The sequence below is a fragment of the Ostrea edulis genome, chromosome 5 (genome assembly GCF_947568905.1).
Source record: "Ostrea edulis chromosome 5, xbOstEdul1.1, whole genome shotgun sequence".
Lineage (NCBI taxonomy): Eukaryota > Metazoa > Mollusca > Bivalvia > Ostreida > Ostreidae > Ostrea > Ostrea edulis.
Genome location: NC_079168.1, coordinates 1,694,405 through 1,716,868, shown reverse-complemented (window position 1 = coordinate 1,716,868; position 22,464 = coordinate 1,694,405). Strand labels below are relative to the sequence as shown.

General features: G+C 37.3%; 2 protein-coding genes across 9 annotated transcripts in view; both read right to left on the bottom strand.

Annotated features, from left to right (window-relative positions):
- LOC125650383 (deleted in malignant brain tumors 1 protein-like) overlaps positions 1 to 10,417 on the bottom strand; it is a 41,090-nt gene extending 30,673 nt beyond the window's left edge. The window contains exon 1 of the mRNA XM_048878641.2: positions 10,331 to 10,417. Within this exon, the coding sequence (XP_048734598.2) occupies positions 10,331 to 10,417 (87 nt within the window). The remainder of the gene's footprint in view (positions 1 to 10,330) is intronic.
- Positions 10,418 to 12,228: 1,811 nt separating this feature from the next.
- The window catches only part of LOC125650385 (C-C chemokine receptor type 1-like), a 37,933-nt gene continuing 27,697 nt past the window's right edge, over positions 12,229 to 22,464 (bottom strand). For 5 of the 8 annotated variants that reach the window (XM_048878648.2, XM_048878646.2, XM_048878647.2 and 2 more), the window contains one exon: positions 12,229 to 14,011. In XM_048878648.2, the coding sequence (XP_048734605.2) occupies positions 12,853 to 13,986 (1,134 nt within the window). In that variant the 5' untranslated portion in view covers positions 13,987 to 14,011 and the 3' untranslated portion in view covers positions 12,229 to 12,852. Of the gene's footprint in view, positions 14,012 to 17,596; positions 17,652 to 22,464 lie in introns of all 8 variants that reach the window. The other 3 variants (XM_048878651.2, XM_048878649.2, XM_048878650.2) reach the window with 1 other exon arrangement.

Sequence of the window (22,464 nt, the reverse complement as noted above, 5' to 3'; positions counted from 1 at the left end):
TGTCGATATGTGTATTCATATATCACAAGAAAGAATGGCGGCCAGCGTAGGTGAGAATACTCACAATCAACACACAAGCTAGTTATGATTGAATTAACATTTTTAAAAAGTCCTGGTCACGAAAGCGCTTAATGGAACATTGATGTTGCCATGTTTACATCACAACTCAACAAAACTTTATTATCAATTCTTTTTATTTATCTATCAATATTATTATTATTACTTTTTGGGGGGGCTGATTTTAATTTCTTAAAACAGAAAGTGATGAGACAATTTGGTCCATCTCAATTACATTTGGCATAGACCGGTGCCATTTGACATAGACTCAGTCTATGGTTAATTCTGAACACTGTAATCGTCTCTCATCTCCTCGTTCTCGGGATTTATTTACCTCGCCAACTCACATAATCTAATCTAAAGCGTTTTACAATAAATGGTTGTAGCGATTCCTTTCTTGGAAAGATAGCATTTTAATGCTGGAACTTGATTGCAATTGAAGTCCCCCATGCTTGTTTACTTAGTTGTTATTGTAATCCGGAAGTGACGTATGCCCTACGATATTACATTCAGAGTGAATCCCTATCTCGAGAGTCCCGTATTCATAGTCAGCGGGGGAAAATTCTGTTTAGTTTGAAAATGACATTTTTCATTTTTTGAAACAGCATTCTTTTTCGGATATTTACATCCCATATCAACCCGAGGTTTCGTGAAAATATTGTACATGCATGTATCGATGCATACGACAAAATAATATGACCTAATTTTCAGTGTTTATAAGATTCTAAAAAGTCATATACCGTACCACCAGAAGCTCCGAAATTGATTAAATCATCAACTAATGTTAATTAAGAAATAAAGTGCGCATTTTCGTGCATGGATGTTGCAGACTAACTTCCGAGGTCAAGAAGCCGAAGCTTTAATATTGTGATACCTAGTAGATTATCCTGGCATTTTATTCTACTACGGCTCAGAAATATACAGCCTATCATTTCCCTATACAGCTAAAATTTTGGAATCCTTTTTCGTAATTTTAAAAGTTTTCCTCGTAATTGTAATTGCGAGATATTTATCTCGAAATTTCTAGATCTTCTCTCTTAATTTCGAGGAAATCGACTCTTAATTTCGAGATAAATATATCGAAATTTCGAGATGAAAATATCGAAATTTCGAGATAAATATATTTCGAAACTTTGAGAGATCACCTTGATACTGACATATATCTGTCTTATTAGAGTTATCTCTCTTTGTCCCAACCGCGCTGTGACAACACACAGTTGATCACAAAACTTATTCAATGACAGGAACGCGCATATGTCGTTTAGTGTCAATGAAGATACATGGAGACACGTGTGCATGTATTTCTACATGTCATTTTTTTTAAATGAACGATTGTCCACTGATTCTATATACATTGTTCCTTTGAATCATTTCAAAATGCGAAGTCCTTCAGGTTTTGTCCGATGTCAGTGGGACTTCGTTCAAATGAAAATTTAACAGAGGTTTAGAATTCTTTATATCGATTTGCTTTATACAATCCATTTAAGACCAGACTGGCAGACCACAATCTCGACAGACCTGTTTTTTTTAAAAGTACAATCTAAAGTTTGTTATTCTGACATGGATAGTCAAGCTTCATTGCAAAATACACTAGAAGATCATTAATGACCAAAGAACAAATTGACATTTACTGAAATTCTTCCATGGTTTCTTGATCATGACCCAGGTACCTATGGATTTATGGATATATAATTAGAATTCTTTTTAAGAAGACGAAATTAATTTAAAAATACCGAGTCATATGCTATTGATACGATGTGAATTATGTCCTTTTTGTAAACGAACTTTACAACTGACGATATCCTCCCAAATGCATGCAACTTGTGATTTGTCCGTGTTTGACCTACTTTCAATTTTGTATTCTTTATTGGATTCATGAACATTGGTCACTGTTCGTTCGCTTCACCTTTTTCATCTATAAATGAAAGAAAGGGGGAAATCAGTTTGAGGAGAAAATGAAATTTTCTTTTCAATCAAAGTTTTATATGCCCCATTCATCTCTCGTAGTAAGAGGGGCCCCAACACGTTATGTAATCGATTCCTCAATCGTGGATGGCCAGAAATTGATCTTGATTGTTGAAACCGAGAAAGACATCATGTTTAGGGGTTCTTTATTGCGTAATAAACTTCTTAAATATTAAAGTTACGTTTCTCCATATCCTTCATGGCCATCATCCATTATCTTAATGAACGTTTTCAATGCTTTGAATTTGTCAATGCTGATCAGTGCATTCTTACCTTTGGTGTCTATAGCCATCTATCGATCTATCTCAGACTAAAACATTTACAGCGTACAGGAATTAACAATGAATGGGTTCAAAAAAGGGGAAGTAATTAAGGAAAAATGAAATAATGAAGTGCACCGCCACGATATATAATACACCCGTCCGATGTTTATTCATTATAATGCATGACACAAAATCATGTTAACCTTACTTGGAAGATTGTACCGATATCTTTGTTTAGTCTGAGGTAAAATCAAGATTATTCCTTGTAATGTGTCTATTGCATATTGCATTTGACTTGTCAACATATCTCTTGAATTGTATACTTTTTAAAAAACCAAACAAAACATGTATTAAGATTTTTTTTCACAGTGTATGAATTACAAATTATTTTCACAGCCTTCTTACATCATACACAATAATTAATCTTTAACTGGACAGATGTAATTTTTAGCTCTTATCAAAATGATTTCTGCATGTTCAGCTGAACTCTTTGAAACACCACGGCTTAGATAATTACTCCCCAGGGACAAATGGAATCTTAATTGGATAGCCTAATCAAAATTAAACTCATGGCTCAGACTATTATTCCCATGAGACAATTCCTCCATCTGTTGTGTGATGTGCTTGTTAATTCTGTACAAATTGTGCAGTACAATATTGCAGATATTTATATGATTCATGTTGGAAACTAATTATTCATATTAATTAGTATGTAGCTACATTTTAACAATGTGTATTTCTTGCTGTAATACATGTAATTATTGAATAGAATTACTGCATTACTCTTGCATATGTAGGAATTATCTCCTTTAGAACATTGTTTTTTCCTCGATACTTAATATTTCAAAAGTTTTAATGACCTGATTTTAAATTTCAATTTACATTTCTATACAGAATTGACAAAGTTTGTTGATTCTAGGACTCAAATCTAGAAGCCATATATGGCCATATCATCTTAATTATAGGTCACAGTGACCTTCATTTTAGGCGCGACACACCTACCGAAGATGTATTAACCTTTGATGATTCTTGGCCAATTAATTCTTTAGTTACGAATCGGGCAGGATTTTGCCATATTTGGTCATGTATCGTCTTAATCAAAGGTACATGTAACAGTGACCTAACTTTAAAGTGCGACCCCCCCCCCCCCCCCACCCAAGATGTATCAGCAGAAAAAGTTTGATTGTTCTAGGTGTCATAGTATTTAAGTTACGAGCCGAACACGAAGCGGGATAGACGGAGAGAGGGACGATCGCTATGCTATAATACATGTACGTCCCATCTTAGACGGCCGTCAAAAAGCGATATCGGACTATTGGGACCAAATATATCATTCGGTTATCATACATATCATCTTTTCTCGGTACACTGTGTGTAGGTGCGTTACACTTTTATAACATAGACGGGGGACACAAAACGTGTTTGAATATAAATATTTTCTTTGTTTTTGAAAGTGTTCAAAACAAACTCGTTCGTTTCACATGTATGGAATCGCATATGTCCTTCATTTCTGTACCTTTCACACGTTTAAATGCCAAACACATCAGAAACAGGTACGTGGACGAGAAGAGAAATGTTCATATGTTGTTCCGTCTTCTTGACTACTTTCATAGTTCTTTGAATCCTGTGCTGTAAATATTTTGTACTGCGGCTTTACTTTTTAATCATTTTTTTTTATCAATGTGTTTGAACATTCCCTGTGCCTGGTGATTTAACTTATTTAGTAATTTAGTAGGTCATGGTTATGGTAAACGACATTTCTCTTGCCCATTTCGAAAAGAAAGGGCGGACGTGGGTTGGGAAAGATAGGGCGGACGTGGGTTGGGAAAGGGACAATAAAAGTTACTTGCTTTCTCTTTTTCTGGCTCTACTGATCGTAGACAACAACAACTTACTCAGAAGAATTATCCTCATTATTCCGTTCATCTGGCGTTATTTTCCTGTATGTAATATTTCAGCACTACACTGTCCTAGATCTAATACCTCAGTACTACACTGTCCTATATGTAATATCTCAGTACTGCACTGTCCTATATGTAATATCTCAGTACTGCACTGTCCTAGATGTAATATCTCAGTCCTACACCGTTTGATCCTAGATGTAATATCTCAGTACTGCACTGTCCTACATTGTAGATGTAATATCTCAGCACTACACTGTCCTATATGTAATATCTCAGTACTACACTGTCCTATATGTAATATCTCAGTACTGCACTGTCCTATATGTAATATCTCAGTACTGCACTGTCCTATATGTAATATCTCAGCACTACAATGTCCTATATGTAATATCTCAGTACTACACTGTCCTAGATGTAATATCTCAGTCCTACACCGTTTGATCCTAGATGTAATATCTCAGTACTGCACTGTCCTACATTGTAGATGTAATATCTCAGCACTACACTGTCCTATATGTAATATCTCAGTCCTAAACTGTCCTATGAAAGGTGAAGATAACGAACATTGATCAATCTCATAACTCCTATAAGCAATACAAAATAGATAGTTGGGCAAACATGTACCCCTGGACACACAAGAAGTAGGATCAGGTGCGTAGGATGAGTAAGCATCCCCTGTCCACCGGTCACACCCGCCGTGAGCCCTATATCCTGATCAGGTAAACGGAGTTATCCGTAGTCAAAATCAATGTGCCAAGAACGGACTAACAATCGGTACGAAACACGTCAAACAGCATTTGACCCAATGATAGGTTGTATTGACGAATTAAATCATTATAACGACCATAGAATTTGCGAAATGCTGACTTCAATCGAGATTGTTGAAACCCCTGTACCATCAACTTGTTTGTCAGTGGCTTGTCTCGATTTAAAAACTGACTATACGCAGAACAAGCTCTTGCATATCGAATCAGTTGAGAGATATAAACACCATATGTAGGTGATAATGGAATATTGCTACATATATATGGGACGTTGACGATGGAGAAGCTGAAATCATCCCGTTTGTCATACAGTTAAGTTGTCAGTTTGCCATTAATGTCTACTTTCAATAAAATATCTAAGTATGAAGCAGAAGTGGACGACTCTGTCGTGCCTTTTATTTCGAGCTCACAGGGATATATCGAATCGATATATGAATGAAAGTTATTATTGTTAATAGACAAAACGTCGTCTATATATCTAAATGTCGAATCGAAAGTCACAGCAAGACATTTTTTCTTCTCAAGTAGAAGTTTTTGAATAAATTCTGCTATATGCAATACCTCAGTACTGCACTATCCTAGATTTAATATCTCAGTACTACACTGTCCTAGATGTAATATCTCAGTACTGCACGGTCCTAGATGTAATATCTCAGCACTACACTGTCCTAGATGTAATATCTCAGTACTGCACTGTCCTATATGTAATATCTCAGTACTACACTGTCCTAGATGTAATATCTCAGTACTGCACTGTCCTAGATGTAATATCTCAGCACTACACTGTCCTAGATGTAATATCTCAGTACTGCACTGTCCTAGATGTAATATCTCAGCACTACACTGTCCTAGATATAATACCTCAGTACTATACTGTCCTATATGTAATATTTCAGTACTACACTGTCCGAGATGTAATATCTCAGTACTGCATTGTCCTAGATATAATACCTCAGTACTGCACTGTTCTATATGTAATATCTCAGTACTACACTGTCCTAGATGTAATATCTCAGTACTACACTGTCTTATATGTAATATTTCAGTACTACACTGTCCTAGATGTAATATCTCAGTACTGCACTGTCCTAGATGTAATATTTCAGTACTGCACTGTCCTAGATGTAATATCTCAGTACTACACTGTCCTAGATGTGATATCTCAGTACTACTCTGTCTTATATGTAATATTTCAGTACTGCACTGTCCTAGATGTGATATCTCAGTACTACACTGTCCTAGATGTAATATTTCAGTACTGCACTGTCCTAGATGTAATATCTCTGTACTACATTGTCTTAGATGTAATATATTAATACTACACTGTCCTATATGTAATATCTCAGTACTGCACTGATCTATATGTAATATCTCAATCCTACAGTTTGATCATATATGTAATATCTCAGTACTACACTGTCCTAGATATAATATCTCAGTACTGCACTGTCCTAGATGTAATGTTCCAGTACTGCACTGCCCTATATGTAATGTCTCAGTACTACACTGTCCTAGATATAATATCTCAGGACTGCACTGTCCTAGATGTAAAATTCCAGTACTGCACTGTCCTATATGTAATATCTCAGTACTACACTGTCCTAGATGTAATATCTCAATACTACACTGTCCTAGATGTAATATCTCTGCACTACACTGTCCTATATGTAATATCTCAGTACTGTACTGTCCTATATGTAATATCTCAGTACTGCACTGTCCTATATGTAATATCTCAGTACTGCACTATCCTAGATAAAATATTTCAGTACTGCACTGTCCTAGATGTAATATCTCAGTCCTACAGTCTGATCCTATATGTAATATCTCAGTACTACACTGTCCTAGATGTAATATCTCAGTACTGCACTGTCCTAGACGTAATATTTCAGTACTGCACTGTCCAATATGTAATATCTCAGTACTACACTGTCCTAGATGTAATATCTCAGTACTACACTGTCCTAGATGTAATATCTCTGCACTACACTGTCCTATATGTAATATATCAGTACTGCACTGTCCTAGATGTAATATCTTAGTCCTACACCGTTTGATCCTAGATGTAATATCTCAGTACTACACTGTCCTATATGTAATATCTCAGTACTACACTGTCCTGCATGTAATATCTCAGTACTGCACTGTCCTATATGTAATATCTCTGTACTACACTGTCCTAGATATAATACCTCAGTACTGCACTGTCATAGATGTAATATCTCAGTCTTACTTTGTTTGATCCTAGATGTGATATCTCAGTACTACACTGTCCTAGATGTAATATCTCAGTACTGCACTGTCCTATATGTAATATCTCTGTACTACACTGTCCTAGATATAATACCTCAGTACTACACTGTCCTATATGTAATATTTCAGTATTGCACTGTCCTAGATGTAATATTTCAGTACTACACTGTCCTAGATGTAATATCTCAGTACTACACTGTCCTAGATATAATACCTCAGTACTGCACTGTTCTAGATATAATATTTCAGTACTGCACTGTCCTAGATGTAATATCTCAGTACTACACTGTCCTAGATGTGATATCTCAGTACTGCACTGTCCTAGATGTAATATCTCAGTACTGCACTGTCCTAGATGTAATATCTCAGTACTACACTGTCCTAGATATAATACCTCAGTACTGCACTGTTCTAGATATAATATTTTAGTTCTGCACTGTCCTAGATGTAATATCTCAGTACTACACTGTCCTAGATGTGATATCTCAATACTGCACTGTCCTAGATGTAATATCGCAGTACTACACTGTCCTAGATGTAATATCTCAGTACTGCACTGTCCTAGATGCAATATCTCAGTACTACACTGTCCTAGATGTAATATCTCAGTACTACACTGTCCTATATGTAATATCTCAGTACTGTACTGTCCTAGATGTAATATCTCAGTCTTGCTCTGTCTATTCCTAATATTCCTAAATATGATATACACCCCCCACCCCTCCGATATACAGGATATCTGATAATCATCTCTAAGTCTGAGCATCATCTCCTGATATATGTAAGCCTGGGCTACGTTCAGATTCATGGCAGTTAGTCTCGCTGCTAAGTTAGCCACATGTATCTAGATCTATTGATAACACTGTATGAATTACTGCTTGTTATCCCTATATTTATGTTCGTTATAGCGTTCTCTAGCACTACATGTATGTAGACACTACGAATTTGAACGCATATCTTGATTTTTATGATAATTACTATCTCTCTGATCTCCGTAGGTCTGGTCGCCACATCTTTAATATTTCTAAGACTTATCACACCCTCATATCTCTAGACATTGTCGCCACACCGGTATTTTAAGCCTAATCGCCATATCTCGATATATATCGTCCTGATCGGCATCTTTTGATCTCTCTTGGTCGGATCACCATCACGTGATTTCTATTGGCCGGATCACCATCACGTGATTTCTCTTGGTCTGATCACCAACACGTGATTTCTATTGACTTGGTCATCAACTAGCAAGATACATGTACACAGTTTATCCCCAATAATCGTATCATGAAAGATTTAAGAAAGCATTTATTTATACGATACCAATAATAATCATCCAGATAAGAAGAAGAAACTCAATAAAATTCTACATGTACCATTTACTCCATCTTGTACACCATGGTTTTGACAACTTGAAGACTATCTTAAAGAAAATCGACCCTGAGTTGTGTAGTATTTTGAATTATCTTTTGAGTTCTGTAGTATTGTGAAATATATTTATAATTTCTACATGATAACGGAATTATGAAAACATGAAAAAAAAGTATGGGATGTCATAGTGCTTGTTATTCTGCTATGATGTTAAACGTAACCTTTCTGCACTCAAAAATCTACTTTTAATCTCTCCACCCGAAATAGTCAATCATTCGTGATTGTTGGAGTCAACACAATATAAGTAACACAATTACATTGTGATCATTAGATGAATGCACACCAACGTCTTATAACACTGTACAATATACCACAAATTGTAATCATTAGATGAATGCACACCAACGTCTTATAACACTGTACAATATACCACAAATACGTACATTGTGATCATTAGATGAATGCACACCAACGTCTTATAACACTGTACAATATACCGCAAAAACGTATTTCATAAAGTTTAATATTACTCGATTGAAAATAATTAATAACGTTTTTGTACCTTAAAAAAAAATGCAACAATTTTTCAAGTTATCGTAAAGAAATTATGATTATATCAGATTTTTAGTACAGAAATTATGATTATATCAGATTTATCAAGTTACAGTAAAGAAATTATGATTATATCAGATTTCAAAGATTAATTTAGATGTATTCTCGGTCGTCGAAATTCCAATAAAGTCTTGAAGCAGAATTTAAGATGGTTGACAAAATATGAGGACAATTTTGGGTTAAACACTATGAATGCTCTCAAAACTCAATGTTCTGATTGGGGAAAAAATATACATGTTTATATCAACCAAATTCATGATTTCACGACATTTCATTCAGTTTCAAATCTTTACCGTTGGCATCACGAGCTTCACAACTGATAACACTGGTTTATGTTTAAGGGGATAGATTTTGACAACCTGCAATTAAATGAAAAGAAACGGTAAAATCGTGCCCGAATAGCTTTCTGATTTTAAAATAAATCCTTACGCCACAAAAGTAGTCCTTTCCAAACTCTTTAAATTTCAATTGACATAAAAAGTCAACGGGATAGGGTCAAGTAACAAATATACAATATATACGGATAAGCACGGTAGCTAACCGTAGGTCCCCGGAAAAAATTCCGGTCGGTGCCGGCGTAATCACGGAGCGTACGGAAGATCACGGTGTCTGCCGGTCCAATCCACGGTTGTTTCACGGAGATACCCGGATGTCCACAGATTATCACGATCTTTCTCCCTTGCGTTTATCGTGACTGTCCATGTCGTTTCTGGGAACAATCCGTGTACAAATCGTAGACATACATGTACGTGTTTTCGTACACGGAGGACCCCGGACTTTACACGGATACTTCAATGGCTAAACGGACCTCTCGGTTGATACACAGAACCTACACGGATCAATACGGAGGATTTTCATCCGGGACGATCCGGGGAGAAAATTAAACATGTTTGATTTTTTTCCCGGATTGGCTTGACGCCGGATGCATATACGGTTTGTACACGGTGATGACGGATTGTCACGGATCATCATGGATTGACGATCCGGAATGATCCGGCGGCTCTTCCGTGAATGTGTGAAATGGGGCTTTAAATTGCGCTCAAAATTTGAAGATCTTATTTCCCTAACAAAAACAGGTCGTAGTGGTTTACAGGTTAAAACGTTCTCTTCGAGGTCGGGAGGACGTGGGTTCGAGACCCGCTCATACCTTGGCTAGTGTCTGTTCCTTCACCAAAAGCTCGGCAGTTAAAAGAGAGAGTCGCGGGTTTTTCGGATGATGCCTCGGGACCGTCATTGTTGCGGCCCTGGGGCCAGTTTCACAAAACTAACTTACGACTAAGATCTAACTTAAGACATAAATTTTTCCTAAGTTCATTCCTTATCCGTTTCACAAAAAATGTCGTATCTTAGGATTTTCATAAGTTCTTTCGTAACTTTACGACAGGTAAGTAGGTGTCTTAAGTCCAAACTAATATGGCGGCGGCCTTTATTTTGCTGTGTCATCGTCAACTTAGACGAGAAAGACAATTCAGAGATGGAAAGAATCCTTTAGATTATATGAACGACATGGAGATTGTTTCAAAATTTAAACTACCACTTCATTTGATCATCGACTTATGCCAAATGATGGAAAACGATTTGAAAAGACACACTCGTAGGTCCCAATCATTGCCAACATCGTTAAAAGTCATGGCTGCCCTCAGGTTTTATGCCACGGGGAATTTCCAATTGGTGACTGCTGATCTCCACGGCATCAGTAAGTCCAACGTTTCCAGAATAGTTAGAGATGTTTCTTCTTTACTTTCAAACATGAGCCCTAACTACGTCAAGATGTCTGAAGGAGATGCAGAGGGCTTAGTGGAACTTGAAGGTTCCTTATCGAAAGTATCAACCCCACCCGAAATCCCAGAAACGCACGTGTTTCCAATTATAGCTTGGATTTTGTCCTCTATTTGAGTGATTTCTACTTCTCTGGGCAGGGGGCCACCGCCAGTTTTTCGCTGTTCTCGTCTATTCAACGCCATCTCTCTTTTCGTATCGCTCGTTAAGCAGCTCCATTTTTTTTTAGCTCATCAACTGTCCTTTCTTGGGAGGTATTAACTACGTTTACCTTTGCTGTAATTTCTTCCCATTGTCTTTTTTTAGCTGAATTTGTCACGCTGGAGTACTGTTTGGATATAACACTTCTTTTCTTTTTTCTACCTCCTCAGTTAAGATTTATATTTCTGCCGTTAAGATATTTTGATTTCTTTTTGACTGCGACATGTTTACATTTCGAGCACGGCATGGGTTGTGGGGCTCGATTTATTCGTTGAATTGGATAGTGAGTTGAACAATAAAATCATTGAAACATGACAGACCGTCAATTATTGGAAATGTGTTGAATTTCTACATGTAGTTGCAATATCGGGCTGAAACAGGTGACAGCCCCCCTCCCCCTCCCCCTCTCTGAAACTATGTACCAATGCCAAACTTAATTGCTTGTATAGTGTGTATCTAATAAGGTTTTCTATCAATTATCATTTTTTAATGATTAATTTACACAAGCCATTTATTCACTACCGGTATTTAAACTGTTAATGCAAAATCTGAAAACACTGATCACCTGTTTTGATTTACACATATTTAAGATACATCTTAGGAAAAGAGATTTCTTATGAACGTTTCGTGAAACAGTTGTGGATATTCTTAGGAAATTCGTAAGTTAGAACTTAAGAATATCTTACGACATATCTTAAGATATATCTTAGGAAAGTTTTATGAAACTGGACCCTGGTCGTCAAGTTTGTAGCACTTCGCCTACAGCTGGTGACGTCTCAATATGAGTGAGAAATTCTGAAAGGGACCCTGGCACGCATCATCGTTTTTCAAGGTGTGTGTGTGTGCGTGTGTGAGGAAAACTTGGAAGTTAACTCGTCAATGAATCTTGACAAGCCAAAAAAGGGTTTTCCTGATCTTCAAAATCCTATTCCGTAAGGTGGCATGAGGTTGGAATCATATACTATGACTGTGTCTCAAAACAAGAACCCCCAAACTTCATTTTCTGAATGAAACCCCCCGGGGGGGGGGGACGCTCACACATCGACAACTTTCAAGCTTACGCTCTTTTAGAAATAGTTGGGGGTGGGGGCACCCAATATATCTTTATTTGCATCACAAAATACAATGTAATAAAGTAAGAAATAAAAATGCTCAATGTCAAAAAAGTATTCTACGTGCCTGAAAATAAACAAAATTTTCTTAATTCTAAATAATATAATTGGAATAGAAAACAGATTTCCTATTAATCTTACATTTATCGTGTTAATGTTTGTCATGCCAACAGATTGAAGGTTTAATTAAAATCATAATGATTGGATCAGTGATCAATCTCATAAATCCTATAAAGAATACAAAGTCATGACGTCACAGACAGAGCACTCATTTGTTATGCATTGAACACAAGTCACACCATGGCCAAGTCCTGCACGAGTTCCAGCAACAGCTGTGTAACAATAGACGGAGTACAGCAAGAAATCATATCAAAGATGATTTGTGAAATAGATTACCAAATGTTTCCTGTTGTAGTACAATACTCAATACAGACTGAATCACTTCACGATGACAATGGAAATTCACGATTTACTTATATTATGAAAATACACCCACTTAGTAGTCGGAAAATGACAAAAATTCCATTTGTTAATGAAAACAGTACAGTCTTGATAAATAACTTGTCAACGTGTGACTTTAAATATCATCCTTTGATTTATTTTTCAGAAAGCTCATTTCCACTGAGGTTCTGTTGAAAGTGCTGTCAAATCCGTCTGATCGCATAAAAGGCACGAAATAGAAAAGTTTCTTCATCTCATGCCGAAAGTGACTGGCGGTTATTAGATATATAAATATGTTACAGCAATATTGAGACAGGCCAATCTCATCCACGGTTTTCTTCGCTCGGTACCACATAAAGTGGTTTTCCCACACACGGTCATGCTCGATCTGAGACAAGGAGAGGTCGAATCTACCATAATTGAATTCCCTTTGAAGAGCAAATAGTATGGTCACCGGTATAACAGTTATGATTCTGTAAAATGAAACACACATTAATGTTAAGGTGGAGGGACTAAGTTTACTTTTGTTTTGGCGGGTGGATCTATCGGGCGTGGAGTTCCCCCGACAGATAGGTAATGTGCTCTGCCGCTTTTTAGCGGCCTTGGAAGCTGCCTTCATTACCACAGAATTCAAAACAAGTGACGTCACTGGGAAGATAACAAAAACGAGGCTGTCTGAAATCCAGGACCAAACGGCATGGAATTGGTGATCCGGTCCCTGACATTCGCCCCGCTGTATTTCCCACGAAAATATCTGAGGCAAAGCTAATAAAAGAGCAAGCAGAGTGATCCCGCTGATCTCGAACGGACCGCGGTTAGTGATGGAAAATCTCTGACTTTTGAATGGGGTTATAATCGACAGAAACCGTTCGATAGTAAATCCAAGAATTAAAAGTGGACTCATATACATTGTAAACATATAGAGTACAAAGTAGAGCTGGCACCACCCGTTCACGTCGGTTGTAGGGAATCCCCATGCAAATTTCAATTCCTGTATCACATGAAGTAACAGATAAAATAAATCGGTGACAGCGAGGACGATTAGATACATCGCAGACATGTTTGTCCGGCTCACGCGTTTTGACCATATTTTGATGGTCAAAGAGTTTCCGGTTATTCCCAGACAGTACCAGAATATGGTCATGTAGCGATCGAACCAAATGGTCATTGGTGCAAATTCCGAGATGATGCAGATGTAAGATTCTACGCTGCTGTTTGTCATTGTGCACCGGAAGTCGGTTAAGTTGGCCCTCTCCGAGATGTTCTCCATTTTATAAATCTGCACTCCTGATTTACTGTAAAATATCAAAATAGAAAATCCTCAAAGTAAAAATATGCAACCCATATTAACAAGGTAAAGTGAAAATAGAATTCACTACCACAAAACCACGTGGTTTATGCTCACCTTTTAACCAAATTTCATACTAATTCACAATATTTAACCTATTTATTGATAGTCAGGCTGGGGAGAGCCGGCTATAAACGAGCTGTTACCTTAACTTTCAATGTCATACGTTCTCCTAGTATATTAATGACACAAACCGTATATCAAAATTGATTCACGTCAATACCAGCGGGATGTAGTGCGTATTCTCAAATCATAATTATATTAATTACCATCTCCAAGTCACTCCCAGTAATGCAAACAGAAATTCTGATGTTTAATCGGATGAACAGACGCCATGTGCAATTTCATCAGCTGAACATGCCTACGGTCTGGCATGTTCTGAACGTATGCTTCGAAAATATAAATCCAGAGACAAACTTATAAGTGACCAAGATAGGACGCTCTTTGGCTTGGTATTACGAACATTCGCTTTTCGTCGTTTGTTACATTAATCAGGTATAACACTTATTTACAAAATTTTACCATAACAAACAATATACATCAAATCACAGCGACCTCTATAGACACAGTGCCCTCTATAAACACAGTGCTCTGTATAATAGAGACAGTGCCCTCTGTAAACACAGTGACCTCTATAGACACATTGTCCTCTATAGACACAGAGCCTTCTATAAACACATTGTCCTATATAGACACAGTGCCCTCTATAAACACAGCGCCCTCTATAAACACAGTGCCCTCTATAGACACAGTGCCTTCGATAGATACAGTACCCTCGATATACACAGTGCCCTCTATAGACACAGCACCCTCTATAGACACAGTGCCTTCTATAGATACAGTGCACTATATAGACACAATGCCCTCTATAGACACAGTGCTGTCTATAGATACAGTGCCCACTAAACATAATGCCCTTTATACGCTGTATAAGAGATCACCCTTTATACAAACAGAAACATATCAAGAGTTCAGGTAAAGAATATTGCAATGGTAAAACATTGGACACAGTGCATTTAAAGAGAAACTACAACTCATTCTGCGCAAAAATCATGAAATGTCAATATTTCCCCAGAGCTTTCTCAAATTTTGTTGCATAGTTGAATGTATGAACTTTGCGAATATAACACTTATCTAAAGTTGAAAATTCTCGTTTTAACAACACAAAAATTAACACTTGTTGATGGCCTATACAAAGAACATTGAATCTCCTACTTTCGGTCTTCAGACGCATGCGCATTGACGGTAAACAGTACGGCATGTCGTCCAGTGAGAGAAAGTTTAGTGATAGACCCAGAATTTTGACAGATTCTGCGAGAAAAGAGGTAAAAACAGGATGAGATAAAACTCATACGTGAACAAAAATTTACGTTGAGATCAGTATGACCGTTGGAAAACCAAGAGCTATGAGAAACGCACGTGGAACTCAGTGACGGATCCAGGATTTCCGAAGGGGGGCATGTGAAAGTCAAGTATTAGCCAAAGTACTTGAAGCCATTTTGAGGGCCAGATAAAATCTGGAGTTTTACTCACAATTTGTCCCGAAAAAAGTCCTGGCCCCCTTTAAATCTGCCACTGGGACTAGTGAAAACACTGCTTTGAAAGTGTTTTTTTTTTTTATATCTGAAGACGTGACGTATTAGTTCAAAAACATTGGTAAATAGGAACAATGAAGGGCTTCTGTTAAAATAATGATTTATAATTACGTAAGAAGCAGGGAATAAGGTAAGTGTGGACCCCCTAAGGTGTATTTGAATACTTTTCTACACAACACCTTTGCTGTCATTAAAAATCACGTGATGTAAATGTGTTTCATATGAAGAAGCTTTTGAATTTCGGATGATCCTCAAAGCGCGGTTGAGAGCAAATTGATGCAGTCAAATTGTTCAAAATTGTCAGTATCGATATGATTTTTTATCATTTTATCAATGCATGTTTGAACAAGAGGTACTGTGAGCAATGCTCACTAAGAATACCCCCCTCTTACCCCAGTCTCCCAAAGGGCGTTGGTAATAGGTATAAACTACCTCTTTTCTGAGTGTAAAAAACAAATGGCATGACAAACCGAACCATATTGCTACTTCGATGTCCAGTGCGCGTGACCTTTGACCTTTTGACCCCAAAATCGATAGGGAACATCTTCATCCCATGGGTAGTCCATATATACGATATGGTGACTGTAGGTGGAAAGGATAACGCTTTAGAGCCCGGAAACCATATTGCTACTTCGATGTCCAGTGCACTTTACCTTTGACCTTTTGACCCCAAAATTGATAGGGAACATCTTCATCCCATGGGTAGTCCATATGTATGATATGGTGACTGAAGTTGGAAAGGATAACGCTTTAGAGCCCGGAAACCATATTGCTACTTCGATGTCCAGTGCGCTTGACCTTTGACCTTTTGACCCCAAAATCGATAGGGAACATCTTCATCCCATGGGTAGTCCATATGTATGATATGGTGACTGTAGGTGGAAAGGATAACGCTTTAGAGCCCGGAAACCATATTGCTACTTCGATGCGCTTGACCTTTGACCCAAAAATCGATAGGGAACATCTTCATCCCATGGGTAGTCCATATATATGATATGGTGACGGTAGGTGGAAAGGATAATGCTTTAGAGCCCGGAAACCATTGCGTCTACAGACGGACGGACGGACGGACAGACAGACGGACAACCCGATTCCAGTATACCCCCCACAACTTGTTTATTAAAATGTGGGAAATGAGCTGTAGTGTCTAAACAGATTTAAAGGGGCAGGTTCACAAATTTTGAAAAACATAGTTTTCATTTTTTATGTTAAACATTAAAAATTATAACTCATTTAATGTTGACAGCCAAAATTTTAACCTTATGAATGGAAGAATAAAAGCTATATTTTAACCTTAACTCTGTGTTATGTAAACAAAGACTCGAGTCTTTTTATGTAAACAAACAAACCAGTAAAATATTAATTTTGTAATATAAAGCATCTTAATTTTGCATAGTCACAAATTTTGATTTTTAGATGACACATCAATTTTACCTAAAGAATGCTTGAAATACGATAGATTTAATAAACTTAGATTGATATCCATTTCTTTTGAAAACTTTGTAAACAATAACATACTGCAACCTTCGTTTACAAAACAAAGAATGAACTCTCTAAAATGAGCTTCTGTGATAATGTATAACCTTAATTTTTTTATGAAACCTTTTAAACACATTAGACAGTGGATTTTGATCATTAATAGTGAAAAACAAGATTTTGGGGGAAATCGTGAATCAGTCCCTTTAATGTAATGTAATTTAGAAATGATATGTTATAAACTTTTATAATTTACACACAAAGACCGGGGTCTTAAGTAAAATACAATATTGAATTTTTTTTAAGCAGAACCGACAACAAAAGAAAGATCAAGTGAATTGACAAAGCATAAACTAGAGTGCTCGTCGACCATTACAACAAAAACTTTTATATTAATAGAAAAGAGTCGTGATATATTACTTTCAAAACTTATTTATTTCCACAAAAGAAAACCCATTCACCTGGTCAACGCCTTGCACAAGTTTTTATCTTCGCCATCTTGGTTTTGTGTAACTTCTGTAAAAGTTTAGATATTAATTAAACTTTGTTTACTGCAGATTATACGTATATCAAACTTAATACAGGAAATAATCGACTAACACAAAATTGTGTGTCAGGGTCTGGTGTGCAACGTTACTAGTTCTACAGTTAACATCGTAATGCAGGACGCCTCTCCACAGAAATTATTTTACACAACATATGAACGAAGCTCAATTTCTAATATCCATCATATGTCATGTTTTCATCTAAAGTTTGGTTTTATTTTGTAGAGATGTACATATATTTTAAAGGATTTCTTTCTCTAGTTGTATTCGTAGCTATCTTGAGTCTATCACCATTCTCTCTATATCCCTAAACTGACATTTCAGATTTCACAAATTCTTGGCCACTGAAAACGAAGGACAAAAAAATCGTTTTGCAAAATATGAGAAAGAAACGACACCGAGGAGGACAGATGAAAACATAGCCTCGACAGGCGGGACTCTCAGAGGAACCGCCATCGAGCTTGTAGAGGCAAATTGAAGGCTTTCAGAAACAGAAGATCGTTTAGAGTGGACGAGGGGTGAATTAAACGACCAAACTGCTGTGATTAATTCCTAGCACGGTATTGATGTGTTTTGTCTCGAGACCGTCTGCCACTTTACATCAAATAGGCTTGGTTTTGAGGGATCTGTTGCTTCATTTAGTACTCACAATTAAGTCGGACTAAAATTTCGAATCATTATTTGGGGATGACGATCGTCAAATTGCACAAGACATATAACAAAAACATACACAGGATTTCATTGACGGAGCATACACGTGCATCACAGGCTATGCCGGATTAAAACTAAGATTTCAGTGGTCTATAGCAAAGTATAGTGTATAATTACGGAATATAAAACAGATATTGCTCTCTCTAGTACATTGCATCATTAAAGTAAATATATATAAATCAAATGCACTTTGATAGTACAAAACGCAACCTCACTGAAGAGACATAATTTGTCGAAATGCGCATCTGGTGCATCAAAATGGGTACCGTACAAGTTTTACATTATGACCCCTGGGTCGAGGCCTCTGCTGGTGGACTATTAGTCTCTGAGGGTCTCTACAGCCCAGTAGCTAAGTACTTCGTTACTAGCTTGAAAATACGGATGTATATTTAATTGCTGTTATAAAATTTAAAAATTCATTTCAAAATTAAGGATTATCTCCCTCACGCATAGCTCTTATCCTTGAACGAATTTGACTCCATTTTTTTTGGGCACACTGTTTTTGCCTGTAATAGCTCTAAACCTTCATTGTTATTTCGGATTTCAAACATTTCGGTTGAGCATCACTGAAGAGACATAATTTGTCGAAATGCGCATCTGGTGCATCAAAATTGGTGCCGTATAAGTTTTACTCTAAGATACAATATATGTTAGTACAAAACTTGGCTAGACTTGCCCTCCAGTTTGTCTCGACATGACTGATATTGTGGGAACAGACAGGGTCAAAGGAAGGGGGTTGGCAGGAAAGGGGATGTAGAGGAGAGGGGAGATAATTCAGGGATGGAAAGGAGGGAGGGTTTCCGATGTACATGAGCCTCGTCTGAATTCGGACATATATAGAGAACATTCATACGAGCTTCACAGATAAGTACATTACATCTTTTCAGCATACCTAGACCACCCCAATGACTTTGATTTTTCAAAAATGATCTTGATAGCGACACAATGCAGAGAGGAAGTCAAAAGCAACATTACATGCATGTACTATGTAATATCACCGTGATTGAATATGAGTGAAACATTCTCGAGAGGGACGTTAAACGGTATAAAACCAACCAAACCACCGTGATTGATAGACAAGAATTTTATACTTTTTCTCGCAGTGACTCATCGTCGGAAACCCACACTTCGTTCCTCTCTCCATCACCCGTGGATCCATTCATTCCTACTCGCTTGTTCTCATGAATAATTAATGAGGCAATTTGATTGGGCGCTCATAGTACACCCTGAGCGAATTTGCCCAATCAACAAGAAGCTTTCAGCCCAATTTCTGTATACAATTGTTATGATCGCAAAGTTAAGTTAATGCTACCTTTAAAAATAGAAGAGTTCCGTTACTATAACGATTACGTTGATTGGACGATATTTTTAAACATTCATTCATGAGAAAGAGCAAGCAGGAATGAATGGACCCACGGATGATGGAGAAAGAAACGAAGGGTAATCAACTTTCGGTTTAGACACGTGTATACACAAGCCCCCAGTCTTCTCTGTTTTGTTCAGCTCAGTTTATTTCACTCAAACCATAGAACAGTACTTGAAACGTACCTAAAAACAGACAAACAGATATTCGAAGCTATGGTTTGAACAATATTTTGGGGTTTTTTTTTCACCCGATTCACGCAATGTCTTTTTGTACGTCCTCGTGCTCTTGTACCATATAGATGATATCCCTGCATAGTATCCCCAAGAAAAACGGGACCCAGGTCAGATTTTCCACCACAGAGGGAACAGTGTCCTCGTGTAGACACACACAGAGAATCGGTATCCTTTTCTCAATGGCGGAAAAATCGCTCTGGGTTAGAATTTCCCCCATTTTGTTTTAGATGATCATTAACCTTGAGTTAATATTAGTACTTCTTTCATGGGATATGCAGTCAGTGATATGATTACATATTTGCATTCTCAAACATAACAGAAACTGAATATTTCTACATATGCGTTTGTTATTCTAAAGAAGAGTACAAACGAGTCATGTCTCTGCTAACCATTGCTTCCCCCCCCCCTCGTTAAGTATTTATTTTCCAGAATCGTCTTGACAGATTAGAAATTTTTTTCCTAAATGCTTCGTCATGCCGCCATTTGAAAGAAATTTTCTGTTCAGAGAAAATAACATTTATCGTTGTGAATGAAACTCAATAATTTCCGGTCAGAAAACTAGCTCAATCTGCCTATGATTTTAATAACATCCTAACACCGTTAGTTAGAGACCCTCGTAATGGCTCCCTGGGTTGTGATGAACGAACTTATTGCCAGCGATTTTCTTGTTTCCGAATTTGCATGCATGGCAATAGTGCCAATGTTCAGATTATTCAATTCCTGGGGGCAATTTCTCGTATTTTGTTTGGCTATTTTCCATATTGATGCGAAGTTTGTTTTATATTGGATCTTTTAGTTTGTTGTCAAGTTAGGGGCAATGAGATGGACAATACATGCATCTTAAACATTTTCCTCAATGCTGTAAGTTACAAAATGTGATTGCCCTTGTGTAGAGTCAAGAAAACTAAATAAATAGCGATTAAACCCTGAATGTCAAGGAGTCAGCAGTAGAGGTTAATCTGATCAATAAATAATTAATTGTGTCTTAATTTTCATATTGAATTATATTTTTTTGGCATCACCCTGACAAATATTAACTTATTTGGCCATGGGAATATGATTTAGTTGAAGTAGGGTGAAAAATTGAAAGTGAAAGTCCAATCATTAACACGTACATCCCACCGTCAGGATCTAACGAGGGCCTTCACATTCTTCCCGTACATCCCACCGTCAGGATCTAACGAGGGCCTTCACATTCTTCACGTACATCCCACCGTCAGGATCTAACGAGGGTCTTCACATTCACTTCACGTACATCCCACCGTCAGGATCTAACGAGGGCCTTCTCATTAACACGTACATTTTGTACATCCCACCGTCAGGATCTAACGAGGGCCTTCACATTCTCTTGCTCTGGTTTTTTAACACGTTTGATTAAATACGTGACCACATTTCCATAGAAACAAGAAAAGTCTGCTTTGTATCAATTATAGTTTGATGGCAACGAATAAGGTCACATGACTATCAGACCGTGCATATAAGTCATAGATAGACAGATAGATAAATAGATGGACAGATAAATAGATAGATAGACAGACAAACAGACAGATATATATTGTAATTGTTTATTGTTTAACTCCCCTCTAGAGAATCTTTCACTCATATGGAGACGGCACCATTGCCTGTGAAGGGCTGCAGAATTTAGGTCTATGCTCGGCGCTGACGGCCTTTGTATAGGAAGGGGTCTTTATCGTGCCACACCTTCTGTGACACGGGGCCTCAGTTTCTGCGTTTTCATCCGAAGGACCGCCCCATTTAGTCGCCTCTTACGACAAGCAAGGGGTACAGAGGACCTATTTTAACACGAATCCCACGGGAAAGATAGATAGATGTGTAGCGGACAGTATAAGAGGGAACTTATACTGCTAGCTTTTCTAGTGATGTGGTAGAGTCTCTCTCTTGATCACGCAAGTTAAGCAACGGCGAGCGTGATCAGCACTTGACTGGGTGACCGCTACACGTTACAGATGTACATGAAGATATATAAATTGTACAAAAACCGTATCATGTCACATGTGTCGGAGACGGTGACAGAACTCTTTGGGTATTATTCGTGTATAGAATCGTCTCGTACATCTCTGATTAGACCTTGCTAAGAGTTTCTCCCTAAATTTGTTTTTTTTTCTCTCTCCACACACTTATCAATTTCAATATTGCTTTTCCTATTAATTCTCGACAATCTCATATAGTTAGCTGTGCGGAAGGCAATATTTCAGGAAGAATATAATGCTGCTTTTTTGTAATCAAGAATTTCACAAAAAATGCAATCAAAAATATGGGGATTTCTTCCCAAAGAGCACATTGATATTTCAGATATTCAATGTCCGTGTTTGTTGTGAAAGTACATTGATATATCAGGTATTCAATGTCCGTATTTCTCGTGAGAGTACATTGATATATCAGATATTCAATGTCCGTATTTCTCGTGAGAGTACATAAATATCTCAGATATTCAATGTCCGTATTTCTCGTGA